At 40.0% G+C, this 25,383-nt stretch overlaps 1 protein-coding gene across 1 annotated transcript in view; it reads right to left on the bottom strand.

The window, feature by feature from the left end:
- Positions 1–25,383, bottom strand: part of THEMIS (thymocyte selection associated) — an 84,417-nt gene that overhangs the window by 2,568 nt on the left and 56,466 nt on the right. The window contains exons 5-6 of the mRNA XM_086632087.1: positions 11,758–11,911; positions 2,372–2,528 (exon numbers count right to left, since the gene is read on the bottom strand). Of these exons, the coding sequence (XP_086488213.1) occupies positions 2,372–2,528; positions 11,758–11,911 (311 nt within the window). The remainder of the gene's footprint in view (positions 1–2,371; positions 2,529–11,757; positions 11,912–25,383) is intronic.

Raw genomic sequence — 25,383 nt, 5'->3', positions numbered from 1 at the left:
CTTTAATGAAAGGTTAAAGTATGTTAGTAGTGGTTGTTGCTATAGCAAGCTCAGGCATCTGTAGTCAAGTCCCTTGCTTAATTCCTTATTGTTCTGGAGTGATGAGGTCATGTTAACATCATTGACCCTCTGGGCACAGTTATTCTATCAAAATTAACATAGCAATGACCTGAGGCAAGTCTCTGTTCTTTCTTTCTCCCTCCTGCTTAGAGTGCTTACCGGTGTCATCCTGGCATGCTTTGGCCCTGATAGTGGAAAGATTTTTTTGGGGCACTAGTGAAACACTGCAAATAATAAATACTGATTTTCTCAAAGTACACTTGACTGTTGAGGTTTGCTTCTGTATTTCATTAAAACATTTCTTTTTCCCTAATGACTTTATTTGTAAGTAATTTGGGTCGATAGATTTCATTTTGATAGATCATATATACCAAATAATTAAAAATTGATATAAATAAATAGCATAAATGTTCTGAGGAAGTGAGGGACCATGGGTAGGAAATGATTGACTGATGAGTTCTTGAAGTAGAACTAACATGATTGGATGTTAGGTATTTGGCACAGATGCAAGAGACAACTCATTTTTGTGCATTATTTACCTGTAAGTAAGCCTAAACCAGTTAATTTGGGTATTTTTAATATCCCCTTCAACCAGATGTGTAGCATACCTACTCAAAAGCTGATTTTTTTAAGCTTCATCAATCACTTTACCTGGCTAGGTATTTTATAGAGCTTTTGCCCACATTAAATGTTCATTTCATATGCCCACATCAAATCCATGTTTCTCAAAATGCTCACAAGTGCAAGCATGGAAGCTTGATAGAAATTTTAAATGCTAGACAAGAGCCATAATGGAGGATTTGTGATGGTTGGGGGGAGACCAACAGGCTGGAGGATGTGTGTGCTCCTTGGCTAGCTAATGATTTTAGAGGATGGATACTTCCTGCCATCCACTGAGGATGATAATTTGTGGGTTTGCTTTGTAATCCAAGACAGACAGTGATCTCCTGGGAAGCAGCAAAGGTTCTTTCTTTCATGTTTTGGTAGAGTCCTCAGAGAAGACAACTAATAAAGTGAAATCTTGCCTCTATTGATAGGGAATTTAAAGGGCAGGTGGATAAAGACTTAAAGATGCTGACGCTACAACACTCAGTACTACAATTAGAGGCTTATCGTCTAGGCTGGCATTGCTTCTTGGAACTGTGTTTTTCCTTCACTGCCTATGCCAAAAGGACTATTTTAGTCAAAAGAGAGTCTCATTCTCTCTTTCTCAACTTCTTTATGCAATAGAACAAGTGCCTGTACTCAGTGGCATGTGGACTGAGAAAGCAATGCATTGTGTGGAGCGCCCTACTTCGTTTAATTTTTCAATCTTTCCTGTAACTTTGGAGTTTCTGTGGCTATGAGAAGGGGAAGATACAGATATCACACACTGCCCTGGATGCTGTGTTTCTGAGGAGTTTGAGCATTTCAGAAAATAATAAGACCTTATTTCAGATTCAGTTCCCTACTTAACTCAAATAGCATAGAAATGTTGCATGTTATTTTAAAATAAATACAAAATACATCTTGAAATAAAATATCATTTCACGACAAAATAATTTTTAAAATCTCTGGAACACAGCATTTCAAGTTCTCCTGCGTTTTCAGGAGTTTCTCTTAACAAGAAAAGAAATTCAGCCGAATCAAGTAAAGTTCATAGAAAGTTCAGCTATGAGTGAAAAGAGCTGGGACTACATAGTTTCACTCAGATCTAGAAAAAATTCTAATCTCTTTTTAGCTGGAAATGATGCTTGGAGCTTTTTAGAAGCAAAGGCCATCTTCACTAGCACTTTAAGTCTCCACAGACTGGTTCTGCCAGAGCAGAACCTCGAGGATTTAGCGAAAACACAGGTAATGCATGAAAGCTTTTTAAGAAACAAACTGTAGTCATGCACAACAAGGTGTTCACTTCTGAAAAGAGGAAAAGAATTGCATTTAGAATACTACAATTTGTTACGGCAAACTGGCACAAATCAGAAAAATTGGACAGGTTTTCAGATAAAAAGCCTTTCTCTGCATTTCTGTGTGGTGTTGAAAGGATAACTGTTGGTCTAATTAAGGTTTTATCTCCTCCTGCAAACTTGGTCTTGCCTATGCACTTTTATCACCAGAACAACCATAGGTACCACTTTGACAAAGGTGACATCACTAAGAGTGACAGGGGGTCGCAGGTGGCAGCTCAGATGTGCCCTTCTTGCATTATTCACAGAACATGCAGGGCAACAGCAGCAGCTCCCAGGGGAAACTCTCCCTCATTTCGGGAAGTGAAGGTTACTGGCCAGTCTGAAAAATTTGTCTGCATCCATAAGCGATCACAGGTCACACTCACCTTCTTCCTTCAGAGAGTGCATGCTTATTTCTAATGGTGGTGTCTTGAAATACTTTTCTTAAGCTTTCAGTTATGTTTTCGTCCACATAGTCATAGTTGTGCTCTTCTTCCTCTTCCTTTTCTGCCTCACACTTTCCAAGTGCCTTATTTGTTAGACCTGAACAATTAGCAAAAAATAACTGTAAGGCAACAAAAGATTCTGCCCTTGTCCTGAAAAAACGTACAATTCATACATCCACAAAAGCAAAAAATAAAGAACACAAAGTTCTCCTCACTTTTCTCATTTTCACAGAGATCTTAAATGACTTGTTCCAGTTCTTGAACAATATCTATGCCAGATCAAGAATGAAACCCAGCTGAGCATTTTAAGAGAGTCTTCGTTCTTAAGAATTCCTATTTCAGTTTTTTGCATAATACTTGCACCTCAAAGCCTGTGGGCAAACCAGGTGATCTGTTGTTCACTCCCTGCCAGCTGTTCACAGATAACTCCAAGGTTTATTAAAATGGTTAAAAAGTGTGATCACTGACAGCATAAAAGCAAGCAGATAAAATTGTCTGACCATACCAAGAGAAGAGCAGCCCACTTGCCACATGCAGCACCTATCATTTCTATTGCAGATGTGCTCCCATACTCTGGTGTTTCACTGCCCAAAGAGACAAGCTTCTGCAGCTGAGAAACTGTGCTGTTACTCTGAGATTTCCCAAAGACAAAACCCCCAGTTTCTTCTTGCTCAGAAGGTGATATAACAGAGATTCAGGCTTGAAAGTGGCTTGAGGTAAAACTGAAAAGTTTCAAAGTACATTTCTTCATGTCCACCTAGACAGCAACAGCCTCACGTTGCAGCTCACACCAGTGAGCTACAGGCTGCTGCCAGAAGGGTCTCTTTCCCTGCCCAGATGGTCCTACTGCTTCCCTGTGGGGCTAGAGCTGGCTCTGCAAGAGGCATGGGAACACTGGTCACATGGAGCAGGATCCCACAAGGATCAGCACTGAGTGCCTCATGTCCTCCCTCCAGAGCCACGACCTCCCTCGGCACAAGTTGTGGTGGGGAAGAGCCAGGCAGCAGCAGGACCAGCCAGGGCTGGGGCAGCAGCACAGGAGCTCCCCTGCCAGGAAGCCTCACATTTAAGGGAGCTGAGAGGATACTGTGTTTGTAAAGCAAAAAGTTTCACCTAAAATGGCCAAACAGTGCGAAACATGGCTTTTGGTACAGCTGTTGCCATTTGGTTGATTTGCTATGATATAATCTGAAACAACCTGCAAACATGCCCAAGGCCTCGCAGCCTGTCAGCCCTCCCAGGAACACTGCCCTTGTCAAACATGTCCTCCTTGGTGGGACTGAGCTTCCCAAACAAGAATTCTCCCAAGCTTATCCTTGTGTGTTCCCTCCCCTTCATCAAGCTGTATATTCTCTCAGCAGTCTCCAAACCCCATTTATGTTCCTCCTGAGACTCCACAGCTGACGTGTCTTTCCCTGAAAAACTGGGAAGGACTCATTTCTTTTTGAAGTCGTGATCCTCTACTTTATAGATTTTTAAGGCCAGAAACAACATTAACTTAATCAAGCAGCTGTCTGGCGACACCATCGTAGAGTTTATCACAGACCAATTTACTCACAAGTTCCCCTGCTACTTTTTAGGAATGAGTAAATTAGCAAACTATTTCCAGATCTAGGCATCAAAAGGAAAGAAAGCCAACCAAAACCTCAAACCTACGATGAGAAATTTAATGAAGATCTCACTCACACATGTGGCCACTATCTTATTAATAACGTTTCCAGGTTTGTAGTTCATTTGCAAGTTGGCTGTGTTTGATATCAGTAAAAGTAAACTAATGAATAAACCAGGCGCTGAAAGAATAAGCTAATCCCTGTGATTCAGCAAGGGAAATACGGTTGTACGCTTAGACTTGCTAATACGGATATAAAGTGCAGCTTGCTCACGGATGGCATAGCTAGACTTCCTTTGTTCCCAAACACACACAAACAAAATGATCTGCTTCTAAGCAAGACAGCTCAAGGAGAAAGGAAATTAATGTCATCAGGCCTCACTAAATCACAGCTGTCCCCAGTCCCAAACCTGTGTCGGATGCCTTCTGAAATGTACATATTTACACTTCAATAAAGCATTAAGCAATGAACGGGACAAGCTGAACAATCCCAAGGGAATTCTGAACAGTGAAATCAATGCAATTTGCTTCCCTGTTTGAAAAAATATCTATTAGCCTCAGCACTGAATTACTGGATCAGATAGGCCATCTCAGCCTGCTAAGAAAACAAAGCTTATGTCATCAGGCTGTCTAGCCATCCATCTGTCAATCTCTTCAGTACTTTTAAAAGTTTTTTTTTGCCAATTTCAGTCAGATTTGAAAAGGGGGCAGAAGTCTCCACATAGTTACAAAAGCGAGAGTTGAATTAGTTCCTCTGTTGAAAGAAAGGCATGCAGAACACAGCTGTTATACACTCCATTTGGCAGCAGACAGCAGGATAAATCAACGCGTGCATATTGGTTGGCCACTCAACACACACATATCTCCAGACCTGTTCTTTTTCATTTGATAGGAGTGCCATAAGGAGAGTTTTGGTTATTATCAGGGAAGGGAGAGAGGAGCAGTAGGGGACAACAGACCTGAATACTTATTAAACCAAATTTCATTTATTCTGTTCTTCCTGGAACAGTTTGTATAATTATGTTTGCCTTTATAGCAGAGGGGTAATGCTCTGCAGACTAAAAATTTCCATTAATCTCACTTGTATCCTCTAGTGGGTAAGATTTGTTTTGTTTTGTTTCGTTTTTTATTTTCCTCTGAATATACTTGTTTTTTCACAAATTTCAAGGTCACAAACAGTTGTCATAACTTTCCGTTCTGCCCTCCTTCAAAAGGCAGGCAACAAAAGTAACTCAATCCCTCAGGACCCTTACTTGAATGCAACCAGTGCTAGAAACCCCAACTCACGTACATACAAGGCTGCACACCTATATGTCCCTGGCCATGACCATAACACAGTTTTATAGCTGTGGTAAATATCTCAGTTCAGGATTTATGCTGCATAAATTAACATTCAGCCATATTAGTGACATTTAGTGTTTATATTTATGCCTCACTTGGAAACAATAGCTGTGAATTATTATGTGCAATAATATTGTGAGCTAAACAGGGTAGAACCATATCCTAATTTCTGAACATCACTTACGTGAAAATGGACAGAACTGAAGGCATGTGCATAAGCCAGAGTGTTTTTATGAACGGTAGCATTTTGTTTGCTGTGAGCCTGGTTCTGATGCTCCCCAATACTAATGAGAGCTCATACCTTAGGGAGTGCTACTAAAAGCTATTGAATGATGACAGAATCAGAGCCCATAAAACTAATGGACTCTTCCTTGAGCTGATATCAATCAATCAATCAATCAATCAATCAATTAATCAATCAATCAATCCTTCATGTGGTGATGTAGCATATCTTTAAAAACTACAAAGTTCCACAATCAAAATATTTCATATGCACCGTAGGGTTATAATTCATATATGAGTAATGTTTATCTTCCTCTGGAATTTTCTAACCCATTGTTTGAAAAACTTTAATCTTAAATTTAATTTCTCTGAATATCTGAAATTTCCTGAAAGAGGCATCTGTTGACCTCTTTCACTGTCCTTTTATTTTTAAGTTTTATTCTTTGTCACTTCTTTTTTGGTCTATCTTGCTGGTTTTATTCAATTTTTGCAGACACTAATTTCCACTGTTGCTCTATGGCCTCTTTTTGTAAAATAAATACTCGATGCATCAACAGCTCTTACAGAAGAGAAACAGTTAAAATGAGTTTTAAACAATCACATATTTCAGGTCTCATCCTTTGAGAGGGCAAGGAGAAGGGCTCAGGACATCATCATGCACCCCCCAGGCTCCCAGCTGCTGCTCTGCACAGGGCTGGTGGTGCAGAGAATGGAATCATAGAATCATAGAATGGTTAGGGTTGGAAGGCACCTCAAAGATCATCTAGTTCCAACACCTCTGCCATGGGCAGGGACACCCTCCACTACACCAGATTGCTCAACGCCTCATCCAACCTGGCCTTGAACACTTCCAGGGATGGGGCATCCACAACTTCTCTGGGCAATCTGTTCCAGTGTCTCACCATCTAAGTGAAAAATTTCTTCCTTATATCTAACCTAAATCTGCCCTCTTTCAGTTTAAATCCATTGCCCTTTGTCCTATCACTACATGCCCTTGTAAAAAAGGGAGCTGGACAGAATTGCCAGACAGTGGGAGAGGTGACTCCAGCAAAGTCCCTTTTATTTACCCTGCACATAACAGCGCAATGCCTCCTCCTCGCAACCACTTCTACAAGCTCCCACCTGGAACCTCTGTGTATTATTGCAATTAAAATCAGTCATATCTAATAGATGAAGGAAATATGTAAGGATTCAGAGCCTATGCTTTCTTTCCCCTGATGTATAACAAGTTAGAGTTCGGTTAAGAAGAAAGGCAATTGAAAATGTTTAAATATAATTTACTAAAGTGCCATCATTTTTGGGATATTATGTTTAATTCATTTTAGTATTTAGTTTAGAGCATAGCCCCATAATCAAATGTATTGTTCTATCTGATGGAACAGCAAGCTACAGCATAGGGGCAGAAATTTCTTAAACCGTCTTCGCTGACAAGTTTAGTAGACGTTATATGTATATCCTAATTGCAGTCAGAAAGCCCCTTCCTTTTTTTTTTTTTTCTCCATCCCACTGGCCTCCTAAATGGAGTGCCTAAAGTCAGAATATACAAATATCTTCCCTAGAATGTCCTGACATCAATAAACAAAATCAACGTAAACACTTCATTGCAGACTGTGACAATTCCAGAAACCTAAGCCATGTGCAAGAAGATTAGGTAATGTTTTAGAAACTCCACTTAGTATAAATTTCAAGGTTAGAGAAAAACTGATACTGCAGATTTCTGATGAGAGTTATTATCCTGCAGATATTGCTACTATTTCTAGTGAATTCAAACTCAGTCAAATATAAGAAAATAAGGTAATATCTTTAATGGTCAATTCAGGTTTAATTGCAACAGAGGAAAAAGGTTCAGACAGAGATAATAAATCCTATCTTTATTAACATGCTGTAAAAAAAAGACAATAGAGGCTTTAAAACTGAAAGAGAAACATGTTGCTTTTCTTTTTGGAACTATCTGGCCTTTGGTAAGAAATAGTAATTGTCTCTGTAACTGTTTTTTTTTTGAGAGCACAGATTCAACATCCTTATTAGGAATTTGAAACAGGTTGGTGCTTTGGAGGGTGGCTTAACATTCACCAGTAGAAGTTTAAAGATTAGTCAGTGAATGGTGCATTTCCTCCCACGCCAAACCCACAGGAGTGTGTCTGTGTTATTAGTCTTGACATATTTTCTAATCCATTATCTTGTGAATTAGCAGAGCAGAGTATACTCTCTGGAACAGGCAAGCTTAGTGCACGCAACAGTGGACTCCTGGGGATCCCTTGGCTGGCCAGGAAGAACTGTTATATCATCTAATCCAATCTCCTGTATAATTCTGCAGTTATCTTTGAATTAAATCCAATAATTTTGGGCTATACTAACACACATCTTTCAGAAAAAGCTTTAGCTTTGATTTGAGTATGTCAGCGTACAATCCATCACTGCTCTTTGGTCTGGGTTCAATCTGCCTAGCTCCAACTTTTTACTCACATTATACTCAAATTTAGACAAAGTTTGTACAGGGCTGTATTCCAAGGTAATTAAACAAGAAGCAATTTCCTAGCCTTGTAAAAGAAGAAGCATTATGATGCTGCCTCTTGATTTTCTATGTGTGTACTAAGCAGAGGTACTAAGAATTTGTCTGAAAACTCTCAGGCACAAAGGCTATTCTTTATTTGATCTTCTGTGAGTAGTTCAAGCTAACACAGTATAGAGGATAAAATTAACTAATTGCAGATTTCACAAGGAATGAGGCAGGAGAAATACAATCAATGAGCTTTGAAATCAGAAACATGGCTAAGAACTGGGCCAGCTGGGAACAGTTAGTGCTGCGAATCTTTGCAGGACCAGAGGCAAGCAAGCCTTCAGCAGCCCTAACATCATTTTTTCTCTAATACACTTGGACATGCACCTAGGACTACTCGCAAAACATGGATCTCTAGTCATAAACCTAGGGAAATGGATGGGAAAAAAATGAGTCTGATTGATACCTGAAGTTTCAAAGAGATGTGTCTACTGGAAGCAGGAAAAACTTAAGTCAGTAATCCACCATTACAATAGATGAGTGCCTACCAACTAGCAGATAAGTAAATTGCTTTCACAGAAAAGATACCACAACAAAGGTTAGGATCTTAATGGAATGAAGGCCAAAGGAAATGGAGCAAGAACAGTTAAGAGAAGATCATTTAAAACTTGAAAAAGTCCCTAGAAAAAGCTTTCTTCTCAATTAGACTGCTTCAGAATTAAAAACAAATGAAGAACTGGCTAAGAAAAAATAAACTTGTACTAGGAAGTGAAAAACAGCAAATAAAAATGAAGTGCTCTTGGAAATTCTGAAAAAACGTTTGTCAAGGACATACAAATAAGGCTCAATGGCATGGACAAAAGACTAATGCTACTTGCTCAGGATTAATAAAGAGAGAGAAGGCAGGCAGACTGAAACCACAGCAGATGAGATAGGCAGCAACATTGCTTTGTTTCACTACAGTGCTGAACCACGTTCAGTAGAAGGTCCAAATCAAGAACAGTTGCAACAAGTCCAAGTCTGTTTTCTAGTGTCCAGATCCACAAACTGCATGAGCTAACAGAAAGGGTGAGCAGTGTGAAGGCAGAAACTTTACCAGTAGCACAGCTAACAGAGGCAGCCCTCTGTCTAAGGACACGTGAAGAGCCTGCTGAGAGCTTCTGGGTCAGGATTAGTGGAGAAACCAACATGGGCAATGTTGGTGTGGGTGCCTGCTACAGATACTGATCCATTAATGACATGGATGATGGGACAGAGTATATCCTCACTAAGTCTGCAGATGATACAAAACAGGGAGGAGTGGCAGAAACAATTGTGCTGCCATTCAGATAGACCTGGACAGGCTGGAGGACTGGGCAGAGAGGAATCTCATGAAGATCAGTGAAAGAAAAGAGAAGGTTCTGCACCTTGGGAAGAATAACCCCATGCAACAGTACAGGCTAGGGCTGACTGGCTGCAAAGCAGCTTTGCAGGGAAAAACTTGAGGTCCATGTAGACAAGCTGACCATGAGCCAGCAATGTGTCCTTGTGGCAAAGAAGTCTGACAACCTCCTGGGCTGCATTAGGTAAGGCAATAGGCAGCAGAGATCCTTACCCCTCTGCTCAGCACTACTCATCACACCTGTAGTTCTGGGTCTAGATCTGGGCTCCTCAGTACAAGAGGGACATGGACATTCTAGAGTAAGACTGGCAAAGGGCCATGGAGATGATTAAGGGACTGGAGCATGCAAAATAGGAAGGTAGGCTGAGAGGGCTGGGACTGTTCAGCCTGGTGAAGAGAAGGCTCAAGATGGGTCTTATCACTGGGTATAAATATCCGATGTGAAGATGTGAAGAAGATGGAGCCAGACTCTTGTCAATGGCGCCCAGTGACAGAAGAAACACAAACAGTAACAAATACTCTCACAGTACTAAGATGATTCCAATACAAATAACTGAAAGACTTGACCACCTCCCAGTCCTGTTATTGAGCTGAAGCCTCGGTGACCGTATCTCCAAACTTCTTTTCTTAGCCAAGGGATCTCAGTTTAGAAACTACTGCACAGTTCCTGTAAGAAACTGTATGGCTGTTTCGTACGATTTGACTGTACGACTCCACCTCTCACTGCACGAACTGCGCTACGGGGTTCAGAAAAATCTTTGAAAAATCTTGACTGTAAAGCAATTATGTGACTTTAGCCTGTGTGGCTTTCCCTGTCCGTGGTGAGTCTGAACCCGCCAAGTAAAGCTCCTACATTACCACTGGCTCCTGCGCTCGTGAGTAAGCCAGTCTTCAGCACAAACTTTAAGCCTGGTTGGCTTTAGTAAGGACGCTCTGGGCATGTTTTCTTCAGCCATGTTCACCTCCAGCTTCCTATGGCTGCCTCACCTCGCAGGGACTAACCCATGCAAGGGATCCAGCTGATCCCTGTAGCATGGACAGCAGTTTTCAAAGTCAAGCGCCAGTGGTTTGCAGGTAGTTCCCGTGGTACAAAAAAGTACAACATTAACCCACCTGGGTATTCATTTTTGGGGGGGTTTAAAGAGAGGATACCATCCTTTGTAGCTGTCAATATGGAAGCTTCATCATTTACCCTATAAAATCTAATCAAATCATTAAGCAGTGAAAAAACGGAGCCTGCAGGGAGATTTTTCAAAGCCACAAAAATAACAAATTTGGGATTATCTTTCAAAGCAGTCACATATCAAAATATCTTTCAAAAACCAGTCCCCAAATCATCAACTTCCACAGTAACAAGAATTAGTGAATATGCAACACACCACAGTAATTCTTCACTGTAAAAGTTGTTTATGTAACATTTGGAATCTTCAATATGTGTAGTTTCTAATAGACAGTCTTTTTTAGGAGTCTCACACACCGAATGACAAGACAATAAAGAGAAACTTTGTGGGAAGTTCTTATATTGATATCAATTATCATTTAACAAATGCTACAAGGATGGGTGTTTGTGCCTTAGTCTTCTAAATGTTACAGTATTGTAATTAATGCGATGTGTTCATATTTCAGAAATAATCTGTGACTGACAGATTGATTAAATCAATTGCATTTTTTATATTAACTGCAAAGTCTTATGGATTTGTCCTCTTATCATCTAGCTTCTTAACTTCATTACATTCTGAAAAAGGAAAATCTTGAAAGATAAGTAGAAAACCAACCAGCTATTAAAAATGCCTGGGAAATCCAAGTAAATAGTGACTCTAAAACCAATTATCAATCAAGTTATTTGCTCAATATTATTTTTTTTTCTTCAAAATACAAAAGTGTGAGTTGAAGACATCTTCATATCTTTAACGTAAATTACTTGCTCTTCTTTAATACCTGTTGGAATCAGCATTTTTTATAACAGATGATATAAGCATCATCCTAAAACAAAAAGAAAGCGTATCTCTGCCACACATCCGTTCCTAAAAACTGATGAATATGCGTGCTGCAGTGACAAAAAGAGTTTAATACCATGCTCCTGTTGAGAGCTTGGATGAATTTGCCTTATGACCTTTATGGAGGAAGAACAGAAATGTTCGCTTTTCATCTCTTTTGATTAAGCCGCAGATTTCAAGTGAAATCACACAAGATGATCCTGGATGTAAATTATTTATCAGGGTTAGGGTTAAGCTTTGTTATATTAATAACTCAAATCATAAAGCTTAACTGACCTTTAATCACACTGGTTTCCACTAATGTAGCTTTCCCAGTCATGTCGTTCTTATTTTCACGAGGCACCAAATCATTTTGACAACTAACTTGTAATTCCGAAACATCAGCAGCTTGATTTGAGCACAATTTCTTGGTGGTGTCTACACAGAAATTCTGAAATTACATAGAAAAGCACATTGACTTCACATGTAAACTGTTACTCCGGACTGGATGCTTTCAGAGATGTGACATATAAAAGCAAGATTCTTTGGGTTATTTCTGTGAATTTTAACCACAAATCTTCTGTTTGTCAAAAAGTAAGTCATCAATCACATTGACTTTAATGCTTGTCTTTGAGGCATGCACATCAAAAAATAACTTGACCAGAAGGCACTCTAGGTGAAGAAAATGCCTTTAAAACATATCTCCAGTCTCTTTTCTTTGTTTGGGTATATGGACTCATGTAGATACAAGGAGGGAGATTTATGTGTCCCTTTCAGTTGATACAGATTTCTTTCCGATTAACTATTTTTATGGTATCGATTGTTCATTTAATGAGTTCTGTTAGGTGTTACATCACAAATTCATGTAAAATCTGACATTTCAATTACATTTACCCAGTAACATTCATAGGATAGTCAGTACAGTTAGATGATAGGAAACGGCAATTACGGGGTAATTAATTATAGTGTTATTACATTGCAGAAAGTAAGTTATGTGGCTGCAATAGTCGCACCCCTTGAGTTCCGTGCTTGATGCATACATTTTCATAATTCTGTGTTTTTTTAACTGTGAGATATTTATGTCATAAATACCTTCAGTCAAATACATATTTTTCACCTGTGTAAATAACAGTCAATTGTCAAAAAGCGTATCTTCAGTGAAGCTATATAGTAGTTGCAGTGTAGGTATAGTCCAATTGCAATTACTCTACCAGAAACTATACATTTTAAAAAATAATCAGCATATATTTTCCATTCAAAATCAAATATAGGCTTTGCTCAGCAATGACAAAGCCTATCCTATTCAGAGAGAGAAGGTCATTTGGTAAAACTGACAGTAGCTACACAGTAATAGTGTCTGATCTTTTCAGAATCAACCCACAATTTGCAAAAGCACAACACAATCCCACAGTTTATAACAATCTGGCCCTTTTGAAAAAAGATACTAGCTAGCAACAAGAAAGTCACTGGTAATTGAAAGAGAAAATTTGAAAGAGTATTAAGAAGAACAGATGAGGATGAAATCTGTAAAACACACGGACAATTTTCCTCAGTGGGTGGGTCATGATGTGACATATGTGGAAGACCCTCATTTTTCAGTTAGAGGAATCTATGGCAGTTTTCTCCATTTTCTAAAGTAAACACTGCAAGCTCCATCTGCAGGGACCGACTGTGCTACAATATTCAATGTGAGTTTGTGCAGTACAGTTTGTACAATGCTAGCTAGTGCTCTCCTTGAGTCTAAAAGAGCCTCTGAGGCCAAGCAAAGCTTTAAGCAGTGATGTAATTCATAAAAACCTCAGGGATTTGTACAAAAAGAAATACAGCTGAGGAATATTTTGCAAAGAGGCCAGAAATGTCAGAAGAAGTTCTTCACAGAAGAGAATTAAAATAACCCAATGGAAAAGACACCGTTCAAACTAGGACGATGCCCGGTTGGTGTATTGTGGAATAGCTTCACTGAAGTTACAAGAACTTTGTCTTTCTTTCACCAACAGAGCTTGTCCTTTCTTTGGTCTCCAGTTCTTTTCTCGATCACCTGCACCTAAACATGCCGATATGCACTATTTGTTGGCAGTCTGGTAATATGAACACACCCTTTGCTGGTAGTTATTGAGAAATGTCCATCTTCTGCTCTCTTAAATAACAATTTTTCAAAGCTGTGACTAAACTTGTCCTATCCTCAGGAGCAGTCATACCTGTTTATTGCAAATGAAAGGTCCTGGGAAGGACAAGAAAACATTATTCATAGGCAGATTCTTCCTGTGTTCAAGGTATTGGGTATACTTAGCACATAAAAAGCTTTCACTTAAAAGTCAGCTTTCAGGTAATGAGAGAACTTTAATTTAAACAGTAGACATACAAATTAACAATTTTTTTAGATCATGAATTCTCTTATTTTCTAGTTAGCTCCTTATTTAACATATTAATCCTAGCAATCAATATCATGAATATGTTCAGGTTATTTATTTTTCATTGCCTTAACTAACTGAAAACAAGCCTTGGTATCAAAACAGAAAGATCCTCTCATTAAGAACAATGTAGCTGAAGTTTGTGCTAATCTTATCAGTCATCAGCAAAACTACACACTGTGATACAGTGGTTACCTGGGGCACCCTGCAAACAAAATATGCAGAACTCAAAGATTTAAAACCAAACAAAAACTGAACTGTCACCTCACTATGCACAGAAATCTGATATTACATGAACATTCTTAATAGCGCTATAGATAACAATTATACTAGAGACCAACAGAGATAAGATGCTTTTTTAGACTATACAAGAGTGAAGTCTTACAGTTGCCTTTCAAATACTAGGCAGGCTTAGCAGCACAGGGTTTCCATCTACATGGAGTCATTGTTTTACTAAATTAAAGAAGGTGAGGTATCAGCCATGGTTTTCAGTACAGTTACTGCCAGAAGAAACACTAATTCAGTCAAAATCTCCTGGTCTGAACCATAGTCATTTGTTACAAGAGACAACTCATGAGGAAAACCAAAGTCTCAGCATTTGGAAAATCTGCACAACAGCTACAGGTGTGCAAACTAAAAATTTTACCCCAACTGTTAAGCATTACCCATTAAATCTCTAGGTTCGCTCATCATTCAGAAACAACTCCGAAGACAGAGCACAAAGCCGTAAAGGTAAAGTGGCATGAGGCTGCGCAGTCCTTCTCAGGAAACAGGAGGTGTTATATCAAACAGGATACAAGAAAAAAGCGTGAAAGCTAAGGTGAGAACTAAAGGGCTGGAGATGTATCACTTCAGAAAGAGCAGAAGTTTCAGCATTCTGAGGAAGTTGTGAGTGCAGAGTTTATCTAAGATGCACAAGCTGAAAACACTGCAGTAGCAAACTGAGTTTCAGAGTGAAAGGTTTGAATTAATTTCCCTTTATTACCTGAAGAGCTTAATGCACTGCGTTTGTGTGCGTGTGTGTGTGTGAGCTCTCTTCTGCAAGCCAGGCTTCTCTCCTCCAGTCGTCTCCAGAAGCAGGGCAAGCTGACAGCAGCTCTGATTCTTGTGAATGGCACTGCACAAATAGTAATGCTTTGCCTATCTACAGCCCTAGTCACAAAAAACCTGGTCAAAAATGCCAATTTTCCCTGCAATTTAAGCATATGCTATCATCACCTCCTCACAGCTCTGACTTCAGAAATTCAGGCTATTAGCAGTTGTCTCCCTGTGAATATTTCTTTCATTACTGTGTCTAATTGCTTCTGCATTGTATAAACTTTAATTTGGGTTGGTTTTGTTTTTTCGCTGTCCTGCCTCATCATTTCAGGCCCTCTATTCATTTTTTTCCTGTATTCAGGTTTTTACCCTTTTTCCTGAGTCACCTCTTCTTCAGTCTGAAGAGTTTCTGGTCTATTTAATCTTTCCTCTTACAGGAGCCAAATTGTAATCCATGATGCACCAACTCCTGAAATTCCTGCTTCTTTGCAAGATACAACCCAGAACCACTGAAGGCAGTCCATACACTAGATAGTCTTCAGACCTCAGTATTTGGTCACAACTACTCAGTCAAGAAAACAGCAGAGAAGTTCTTACAACTAAAAAAAAACTAACTTCAGAGGAAGCCAGCAAAACTAGCGTAACCTCTGAGATAGAATAGAAGAAAGAGAAGCTCTTAAAGCAAATAAGAAAAAAAAACCACTGTTAAATCTGTTTACAAAAAAAAAAAAGAAAATAATACATGTGTTCCTAATACACATTATTGTTTTGGTTGCCTTTTTTTTTTTTTAAAGGAAAAAAACCTCAACAGAATCTAGAACATTAAGGGTAAAGAAGGAGAAACAACATTTGTTTAAAGTAGAGAAAAACGTGGGAGTAAATATGAAACCAACAGCTGTCATAGTCTCTGAAAATGCTGTGAGAGATGTAGTGGCATAAACCAATCTGACAAAACTATGCTTTTGCAGACAGAAAGTCAAGCTGTTACATGATTACAAATGACTCTAGTGAAGAGGAGTACTCATTTGTCAGAGCAATCAGTGCTGGACATGGCACTACACCTTTGGAGTACATTTATTATGAGTCACCCATGCTAGTAGATACAGATCATAAACCTTTTACTGCAATCTTTAAAGACAGCTTGGAGTGGCACTAGAGCCAAAGCTTTCGATATATGTCTTTGCTTTGGCATATACTGCTCAGGTACATTTATCTGTAAAATGCTTAATTGCTGATGCACCTTTCTGCCAGAAAAAAAAACAACTGTATACATAGAATGAAAGTGTGATGAAGGATTTTGCAGTCTAAACACATTTCACTGTTTCCAGACAAAAAAAAAAAGACAATTTATCCCCACAAGCTACAAATGAAGATTCTGTAAGAGAGTCACACAGCGCTGTATTCACAGGGAAGCCCAAACCAGCCTGAACAAAGCTTTAGCTTTTAATATTTTGGAGTCTATTTTAAGGAAATTATGAGAGAGGGATAGAGAGAGACATATCAGTCTACGTAAGATAGGATATTCATAGTTGCTGATTTATAGAGAAGACTTCATGAGTTTCAGGGCAACCTACAGAACGACAGTCTACCTATATAATTTTGCTCCAGCCTTCACTATATCTGCATGACTTCTTGCAGGGGCAGTTGGAACTGCAGTGAATCAGAGAAGAATCACAGGTTTTGATTCTGATACTGTATCAATACAGAACCAGGGTAAGTACTATCACAATCAGAGCCTTAGACCATCCTGAAACATAGATCAGAATTATTTTCTGATTTGCAAGAGCACGAGCTGGAGTAAATACATCTGGAGTAACTACATCAGTCAATTTACACCAATGTTAGTCAAAATAAAATTTCACCCACTGTATGGCTAGAAGTAGGAATGGGTACTTCCACCTAACAGACGAGAAACGCAGATTTAAATAACGGGAATACACACATGGAAACTGCTGACATCTCTCAGGAAATTTGCATTATTATGGCAGACATTTAGGACTGATTTATTCCACTTGAAAGGAAATAATTACCTTTAGATTATTACTCATTTGTATCCCAAGGTAGCCTTCTTGCATGATCTATTGTCAAGCCAACTTACCTTGCACATCAAGGTAATTTTTGCAAGGGCACAGTGTACCCATAGTTAAGGGTACGGACAAGGGTCTATGATTTTGTAGTAAAGAATTTTGACAGTCTTTCCCATTGCACTGATTCCAGTACATGATATCAAGCTTTCATTTTCCACAGTCCATTGGAGTGTGGAAAAGGAGAAGAACTAGTTAGAAGATACTTCAGAAAGGCCACGGGCAATAAAGAGGATCCTCATTTAGCCTCATTAACATACAGGGCGGGAGCACTTTGGAGAATTATTGTTTGCCTGCAGAACTATTTTTGCCAAAGAAAGGGTCAAGGTTATATCATTTCAAAGACAGGAACAAAATTACATTAGTTCGTGAGATCTTCTCTACCTAAAAGGGACATGAAACATCTGATCAAATTACATTTTTTTGATCGGGGTTCGAGCTCTTAAAAGTTTTCTCCCTCATAAGGTATTTTCTGTATGTGCCAACAATATAACCATTAATTTGACTTTCCTTGTCAATAGTCTGGGTTTTCCCAAGGATTAAAATGGGAAAGCTATGTAATAAAGTCATGATCGATTGTAGGCAGATGCCACTGTAGGCTCATTCTTAGGATTCGAACTACATATTTAAAAAATTTTGACAGTAGGGACAGAACTAGTTAATCCTTTTTCAGAGCTCAAATAAGAATATTTGGATTTAAAAAACAAAACGGAGTAGAAAGTAATGTTTTAGCTGTATCCATTTCTACAAAATTCAAAGCAAATAATGTATCAAACTGAACGGTCTTGGAGAAATCAATGGCACATGAATCGTTCCGTGTTTTGCCCGATGTGCAGTTTATCTGTGAGCATGAACAAATGTTCCGGTGACATACCAACTGAAAAACAGAATGAAAAGGGAAGGAAACGAGATCTCTGCAGGCACAGAGCAAGCTAGTCTCTTTCAGGGGGTCTTCGTTGGGGCGGGTTTGGTGATCCGCAGGGCGGGCGCTACTTGGGTGTCTGTGTGCCTCGCCTCAGCCCCGCAGTCCCTCCGAGCCTTCCCGCGGGCAGCGTGGTTGGGAAGGCTTATTTCCCAATGATAAAGCAATAGGTAACAACTTCACATGCAGACTCTGACCTGACAAAGGTTTCTCCTTCTGGCCCACCCCTTTCAGCCCATTTGAAACCACACACACAATGAATTTTGCAGTTGTATCTGGGACTAGTCAGAAAGAAAATACTATTGATCAGATTTGAGGATTTGTTGCAGCAATGATGTGTGGTGAGATGTTAAAATCTGATAATTAAGCAGGCTGATATTTAATAATTTGGGCGGAGTCACAAATGAGGGGAAAAAAGGGATCCAGCCAACAGGCCGACCTTCAAAGAAGAGCTGTTGCATGTGCATGGTACACACTTTTCAAGGAAATTTCACGAGGGCTTTAAAGAGGTAATTAAATACTGCCATTGTTCACTGCCAGTTCCCACAGTTCAGGTAAACTTCCTACAGCTGATTGAGACAAAATAAGATCCATTATGTTATCAATAAAAAATACGCAAGAGTCTACTGCTATTACGTTCTACTAAAATTCTTTGCTTGCTCCAGAAGTTCAGAGTCTCAAGCTTTTTGTTCTTAATCCAATGACTTCCATGTGCTCACTCACTGCTCGCAGTACTCATTTAATCATTTATTGTTGAATGAGATCTTTTTCTTTTCCAAAATGTGTCCCAGAATAGTACAGAGTACATCTCAAGAGACTTAAAATGAAGCTTTTCTACCAAAGGGTCTTTTATGTCAATGGGTAACTGGAGCTGTCAGCCTCTTTTCCCAGACATTTTTCGCCTGCTCTGTGTGTGTACAAGCAAAAGAGAACAGAAAATGACGTTGAGCACCCTTGAGTGGCCTGGGAAGAAACAATGCTGTATTAGCTAGAACAAAATCACCAGGCTCACACCTTCAGCTAATAGTGTTACGCATCAAAAAGGGTATTTTAAAATCTTTTTTAACAATAGTTCAAATGCAAAATACAGAACTGCATAATGCCCTCCCAGCTCCATTCTCGTCCTTTTCCTCTCTCTGCTAAATACATAAAGGGGGGAGCGTTTGATCCCCAGAGCCTCAGAGCAGAGAACAGTTTTTTCATCTTTACTGTAATGCGTATGATGTTAGCATTACATTTATTTTTGCAGATATGTCTTTATCTTAAGGCCTAGCTTTTTTTCTGAGTATTTAGTCTTAAACAGCACTTTATTCGACACACTGTACAGTGAAAGTTAAGCATGGTTTTCTGCATTTTACTGCTGGCAAATCGAAATATGCCCTTTTCCACACATAGCTCAAAAAGGTGGGTAGGAACCAGCGAGATCGCCGCCAGCTGTCACCTTTCCATACCTCCTGCCTCTTTGCCTTCACTGCCAGCAGCACAGCCTGCCCACCCTGCCCAGTGATCGCAGCCATGCTCCTGAGTGCTCAGCTACAGAAATTAGTCCTGGGCTGTCTCAGATTGGGCAATGAAACATAGTTAGTAGCCACCTGTGAAAATCCTGGTTTCCATGGCACTCACGGCAGGAGAAGGTAATCGTGAAAGGAAGTGAGAAGAGGACCCCATTGTTTGATGGAGAGTCCAGTGCCTTAACCCCAAGGCAGGCATTGCTCTTCTCATGGGCTACTCGCCCACTAAACACTGAAATTCTTGAGAGAAAAAAGTGTACATCTGAAAATGTAAATTACTAAGATCTGCTTCTAAATTACAAATACATCTCACCTCAGCAAATGGAAGTGCTTGTTTGTTCAAAGGCTACGAAAAGTTGAATTTTGTGAAATCACCACTTAAGCAGAAGATGTGAGTTCCTCTCATTTATCTTAATGGGACATTAACAGGAAATTTAATTACAAGGGAGAGCTAATTATCTGCAGGTTTGCCAAACTGCAGATGGAAGCTACTCAAATGAACGAAATCTGAATGCTGAAGCTGATGCGAACATAAGTGCAGTTCAGTGTGGTGAAAATTTGAACTGAAACCAAATTAAAAGAAGAACGAAATTTCCTGTAACTCCTGACACGGAACCTCAAATGAGGCACCTCTCACTGCACCATTGCCCTAGCTGTCTCTCCCTCAGTCCTCAGATCCTCTCTGCCTCTAAAAAATGAAATAACAGCCACGGTGGTTCAGGTCAAAATGCATCTCACTCAGTACTTTTCTTTGCTGTTGCCCTAAGCAGACACCAAGGAAGACTACAGACAGAGCAAGACAATCTGCTACCTCCAAATACACTCTCAGCCTCTTACTATTTTCAGCTTGGGAGTTTCCTGAGCTTGACATGGTTTGCCTATTAGTAACCCTCAAAAAGTCTCTCTTCCAAGTATTTGTCCAGTCTCCCCTTGAACTCCTGATCCACTTCCAGCCTTTTTCTGGCTCCCCTTGGTCTGGATGTATCCTGCCCCATTTCCTCTAATTGTGGCCCTGCAGAGAGTGGGGAAGGGGGGGAGACAAGATTTTTAAAATAAATTGTTTTCAAGCTCTGTGCTGCCCTTCCTAGCATGAGCCTGCAAGTCCAGCTGCAGAGCTCACACTGCGTTTCCTCTTACTGCATGACAGAAAACGCTGTGCGTGGCAGACAGCAGCCTCGGGAAAGCAGCAGGACACCGCGTTGGTAGGAATTAAATACTTCAGACCGGATTCGGGTCTCAGAAACCGGGTGTAAATCTGGAGTAACTCCCTGCAGCTAGGAAGTGTTATTCTGGATTTACTCAGTCGTGGCTGAATTCAGCATCAGGCTGCTTGTTTTTCAAAATCATCTGGTTTCCAGGCCACAGTGGGGAATGTAACAGCAGGAGCAAAAGGAAAAATGGGTTATTTTATTAGTAAAATGCATTCCTATTCAAACAGGCATTTCTGTAACATTTGGATTCCTTCGACAATTTTGCCTTCTCACATACTTATACACATATAAATGTACACAGAGATGCAAGTATATAAATATTTCAGCTTGCCCACTAGACACTAGTCTGTTTTGGCAGAAACTTTTTTCCCTTCCCTCTTTATTCTTTATTTTCTGACATAATTTCAAGGCTCCGGCACTGAATTCACTCACAGCTGTGTTAAACTGCACACCGGTGGTTCACAAACCTGGCCAAGTCGCAGGGGGTTTTGGTTTGTTGGCAATATTGAAAAATGTCTTGGAGAGGAGCTGGGTTCTTCCTCATCACAAAGGACGTTTGCATTCTGGAACTTCTGGCAAATTGGGAAGTGCTTACTCCCGAGAAAATAATCACTTTTAATTACAAGTACATATCAAAATGTATGTATTTTCATCTGTTTCTGTCTGTTGGCATTTTAGATTTTGAATTTCCTCAATTCAGTGTGGGGAACAAAAAGCAAGGGGAGGGAAGGTGTCCTGATTTCAGCTAGAACAGAGTTAGTTCTTCTTTTTAGCAGCTAGAAGAGCTCTGTGTTCTGGTTTTAGTCTGGGGTTCGTTATGAGAAGAATGTTGATAACGCACTGATGTTTGTAGTTGGCACTGAGACCTCAAGGACTTTTCAGCTTCCCGTGTTCTTGTCAGTGTGCAGGAGCACAACAGGCTGGGGGGGAGCACGGCCGGGACAAAGGACCCGCAACTGCCCTTATAATTTTAATTTAGACTGAGGATTGAGGGCCAGATTGGCCAATGAATTATTCCATATCATGCAGTGTCATGGCCAGTATATAGATGAGGGCTGACAAAGAAAGAAGGACTGTTGCTCTTTCGGGATCTCTCACTCTTGGACTCTCAGAGTACTATATCTCTCTCTCACTCTCTTTTTGGGCCTCTCACTTGTCCGGGATTGCGGTGTTGGAACTTACTGGTTTTGTATTGTTTGCTGGGATGAGACAGGCATTGGTCACTGCGTGGTGAGCAATTACACTGTGCATCACTTTTTTGTATATATTGCTGTTATTATACATAGATACAATAATTATTGTTATTATTATTATTTTGTTCTTATCTCAACCCACGAGTCTCCTTCCCTTTTCCCCTATAATTCTTTTCCCCATCCCCGGGGCATGGGGGATTGTGAGCGAGCGGCTGTGTGGTGTTTAGTTCCTGGCTGGGCTAAACCATGACAGAAGGCTTACAAGGGCGTTTGCTCCCCTGTATCAAAATGAAACTGTGTCATACACTGTGCCCACTTCTGCCTTCCCCCTGTTCCCTGAACCGTCCTCCTTCCTGGGCACTGGAGCTGACTGGAGATACAGGCGGCCTGAGAGCTCTTCTTGGGTTATCTCCATGGCAAAAGGCAGGCCCTGGTCACCAGCCCACTTCAGAGTCAGGCTGTAGATTCAAACTCCAAGCTGCCTTAATATCAAGCTGAGAGGATGAGAATTGAATGTCCTCCTCTGCTCATAACTGTTTTCCAGTGCTTTTGTTATAGCCACTCCATTTCTAGGTTCTCTCCAGAGAGATGTACTTGTGGAACAGACCTTGCACTCGTGGTCTTCAGAGCTCTGTCTCTGTGGCCTTTTAAGCCCATTCAAAAAAAGACAGGTGAGAAGAGAGGATCTGGACAAATCCCAGCCTGTTATTTCTTAGATCAGTGTTAAAAATTGGTTTGCAGAAAACTAACTGGAAAGCCATCCTAGTAAGCAGCCCAGAAAACAGTGCTCATACAGCAAGAGATATTGAATAGCAGAAGAAGGTTCATATTCAGTCATTTTACATTGTATTGTGAAAGTCAAGGCCTGTAACACAGACGTTCATATTACTGTGTAATGGTTTAGTTCATAACTGTTCATAGTACTTAGATGCATGTGCCATACCACTGGTTTCTTCTACCGCAGCACCACTATGTTTTGCCTCTTATTTCTTCTTCCCGGTGGTTATATGGGAACTATGTGTTTTCTTCCCTTGTGGAGATCGTGTTTGTATCCTTGACACGTTTTTCTATTGCTCCTTGAGGAACTATTCTGGAGACAGTAGTTCCTCACTTTCAATGTATTCTGTTTATTTAGGATACTATTAAAAAATGAGCATAAAAATGTACCCACTATCTGTACTCAGAACTATGGCTTAAGTTATAGCTAAACTAAAATACAGGTAAACTGACTTTCACTCTAAAACTGGAGCTAAATCAGATGAGAAAGGAAAGCACAGTCTAAATCTAAAACTGTTTCACAACTACAAAACACTTCAAACAACGGAAAAAATGTATATGGGAAAGAAGAAAGAGGAAACCAGGAAAGAGAAATGTTTTCTTTCACACAATTCCTCAAAGTTATTTCAACTGGGAAATAAATCACATATTATTTTTGTGAATGTGAACACTCCTGTGTAAATCAAATGTGCATACTATTCCATGTTTGGAATTGAACATTTCAGAAAGGGAGTGGAAAACGGACCTCCAAACTGTTCACTGCCTCTTCCTCCTCCCATCCCTTGAGAATGCTACATATTTGTATCGTATGATCGGTAAACATAATGTATGTTAGGTAAACCTAACAAGGAAACAACATGGAGACATGTCAGATACATCACACTCCCTCCCCCAGCCCATGGCAAAATGTGAAGGCCATGCTCACTGTGAGGGACTGCCAACATGGGATCTCAAAGCAAACAAGATCTCTTCAGCAGGTCTGTGAGGACACACATCAGCAACTCAGGTGGACTGGCTAAAGTGATGTGATGTCATTTTTTCAGCCCGTTACTCCAAGCAATTGTATTATTGTTCTTGAAGAGGATCAGGACCTGTTTTAAGCTCTTAGGAGAGCTATCAGAAGCATCGGTTCATGAATGTTGCACAATGCCACCTTGGGATTTCATAGCTACTGCTACTGCTGAACTTCAGTTCAAACTCCCTCTGCAGGAGTTTGGAGGGGATCAGTAGCACCACAGTCCTTTGCAAGCAGGTAATAAACACTCTGGGGAGTTTTGAGCTGTGGGCAATCTTCAGCCTGGATCTCTTGATCTATCAAGACTGGTTGATTCAAAATAGCATGAGACACGAGACATGAGAGCATAACCATGACTGATCAGTTGAAACAGGTCAGCTCCTACAGACCACCAAGAAAGTTAAGACAAACTTGAAGGCATAAGCAATTTGTCTTCATCTTTCTGATCTTTTGGATGTATCCTATGGGGCAGGCAAGTACTTTCAGTTGAGACAAAAGGCCTGGTGAATATAAGGTCTATATTTGATGATCTTGCTACTGTTCTCACACAACCCTTGGGGAATATCAGTCTTCAAGCTTACAAGAAGGACCAAAAGATCTCTCATTCTCAGTCTCTGGGGCAATCACCTCTTGCTTATGTTCACAGTGCATGGCATTATCAGGATTCACCTTGTCTCCTGGTGAGCTCCCCTGGCACTGATGATGAAGCTGACAAAACCATGTTCAAATCAAACAGATTTCAGCAAACTGGTTTCCGTAGTCTGTTTTACATGCACAGTCATGCTCCCAGTCACTTGTCTTGGGCAGACGGCTTCTTTGTAGTCCACCTACCCGAGGCAATGTTCTTACCACAGCTATGGTAGATTGGATGTGAACAGTACATGAAGTAAATATTCATGCTTTGCAAGTATGATTAAGAGAATCATGGTTTTACAGGAGCTAACACCTGTGGTTTATTTTTGATGGACACAGAAAGGTCTATAACAAAATTTTTAAGGTATTTAAATATTTAGGTAATTTTCAGACCTTTAAGGCAGATTTTATTCTGTCAGACAGCATGCTTGACAAATAGGTCTCCTTTCGCTGCTTGTCTCTTTCTGGTATGGGACAATTCCTTCATAACAGAATGATGCTTCAGCTATAATAATGGTTGGCTTACTTGGGTTAAAAATAGGAGAATGGGCATTTCATTAATCTCACTTTTTTTTCTCTCACATCTGTTCATTGAGTGTGGTAGCTCAAAAGGAGAACATGAAAATTCAGTCATGTTAAGTATGCATTTGTCTTAAAAACTAATGATACTCCAATAATACCTCGGTTGTTAGTTCCGCCATTCTGCAGATGACACTAATGAATACGCATCCCTGAAAGTGGATGCTGCTCCTCCCCAGTTCACATTCATTTATATTCAGGATATGTCCAACTTCTTGAAATATTATCTGAACTTTACATATAGTCTCAATGTACTAAACCAGGCTTTTTTAACCACTTGCTCAATATTTTTCTGGAAGACCCTATGCGCAGAAGGCATTCTAAATGATAAGTATCTGCATTTCCTGACCAAAACAATGAAGCAAATAATTCCTATACCACATTTACAAAGCCCAAGAAGACATCCACATTGGTAGTGTTTTAGGCACCATTGCAGCTGACCAATGCATTAAACAACTGTGGCATAGACAGTCCTGCTATGTTCCATGTCTAGGCACAGACACAGCTGTTAAATTCTGAGCTGTCAGGCAACTACATACATCTTCAAAG

This window comes from Tauraco erythrolophus, chromosome 2 (genome assembly GCF_009769465.1).
Source record: "Tauraco erythrolophus isolate bTauEry1 chromosome 2, bTauEry1.pri, whole genome shotgun sequence".
Taxonomy (NCBI): domain Eukaryota; kingdom Metazoa; phylum Chordata; class Aves; order Musophagiformes; family Musophagidae; genus Tauraco; species Tauraco erythrolophus.
The sequence above is the reverse complement of the archived record's forward strand: the minus strand, read 5'-3'. Positions and strand labels throughout refer to the sequence as shown.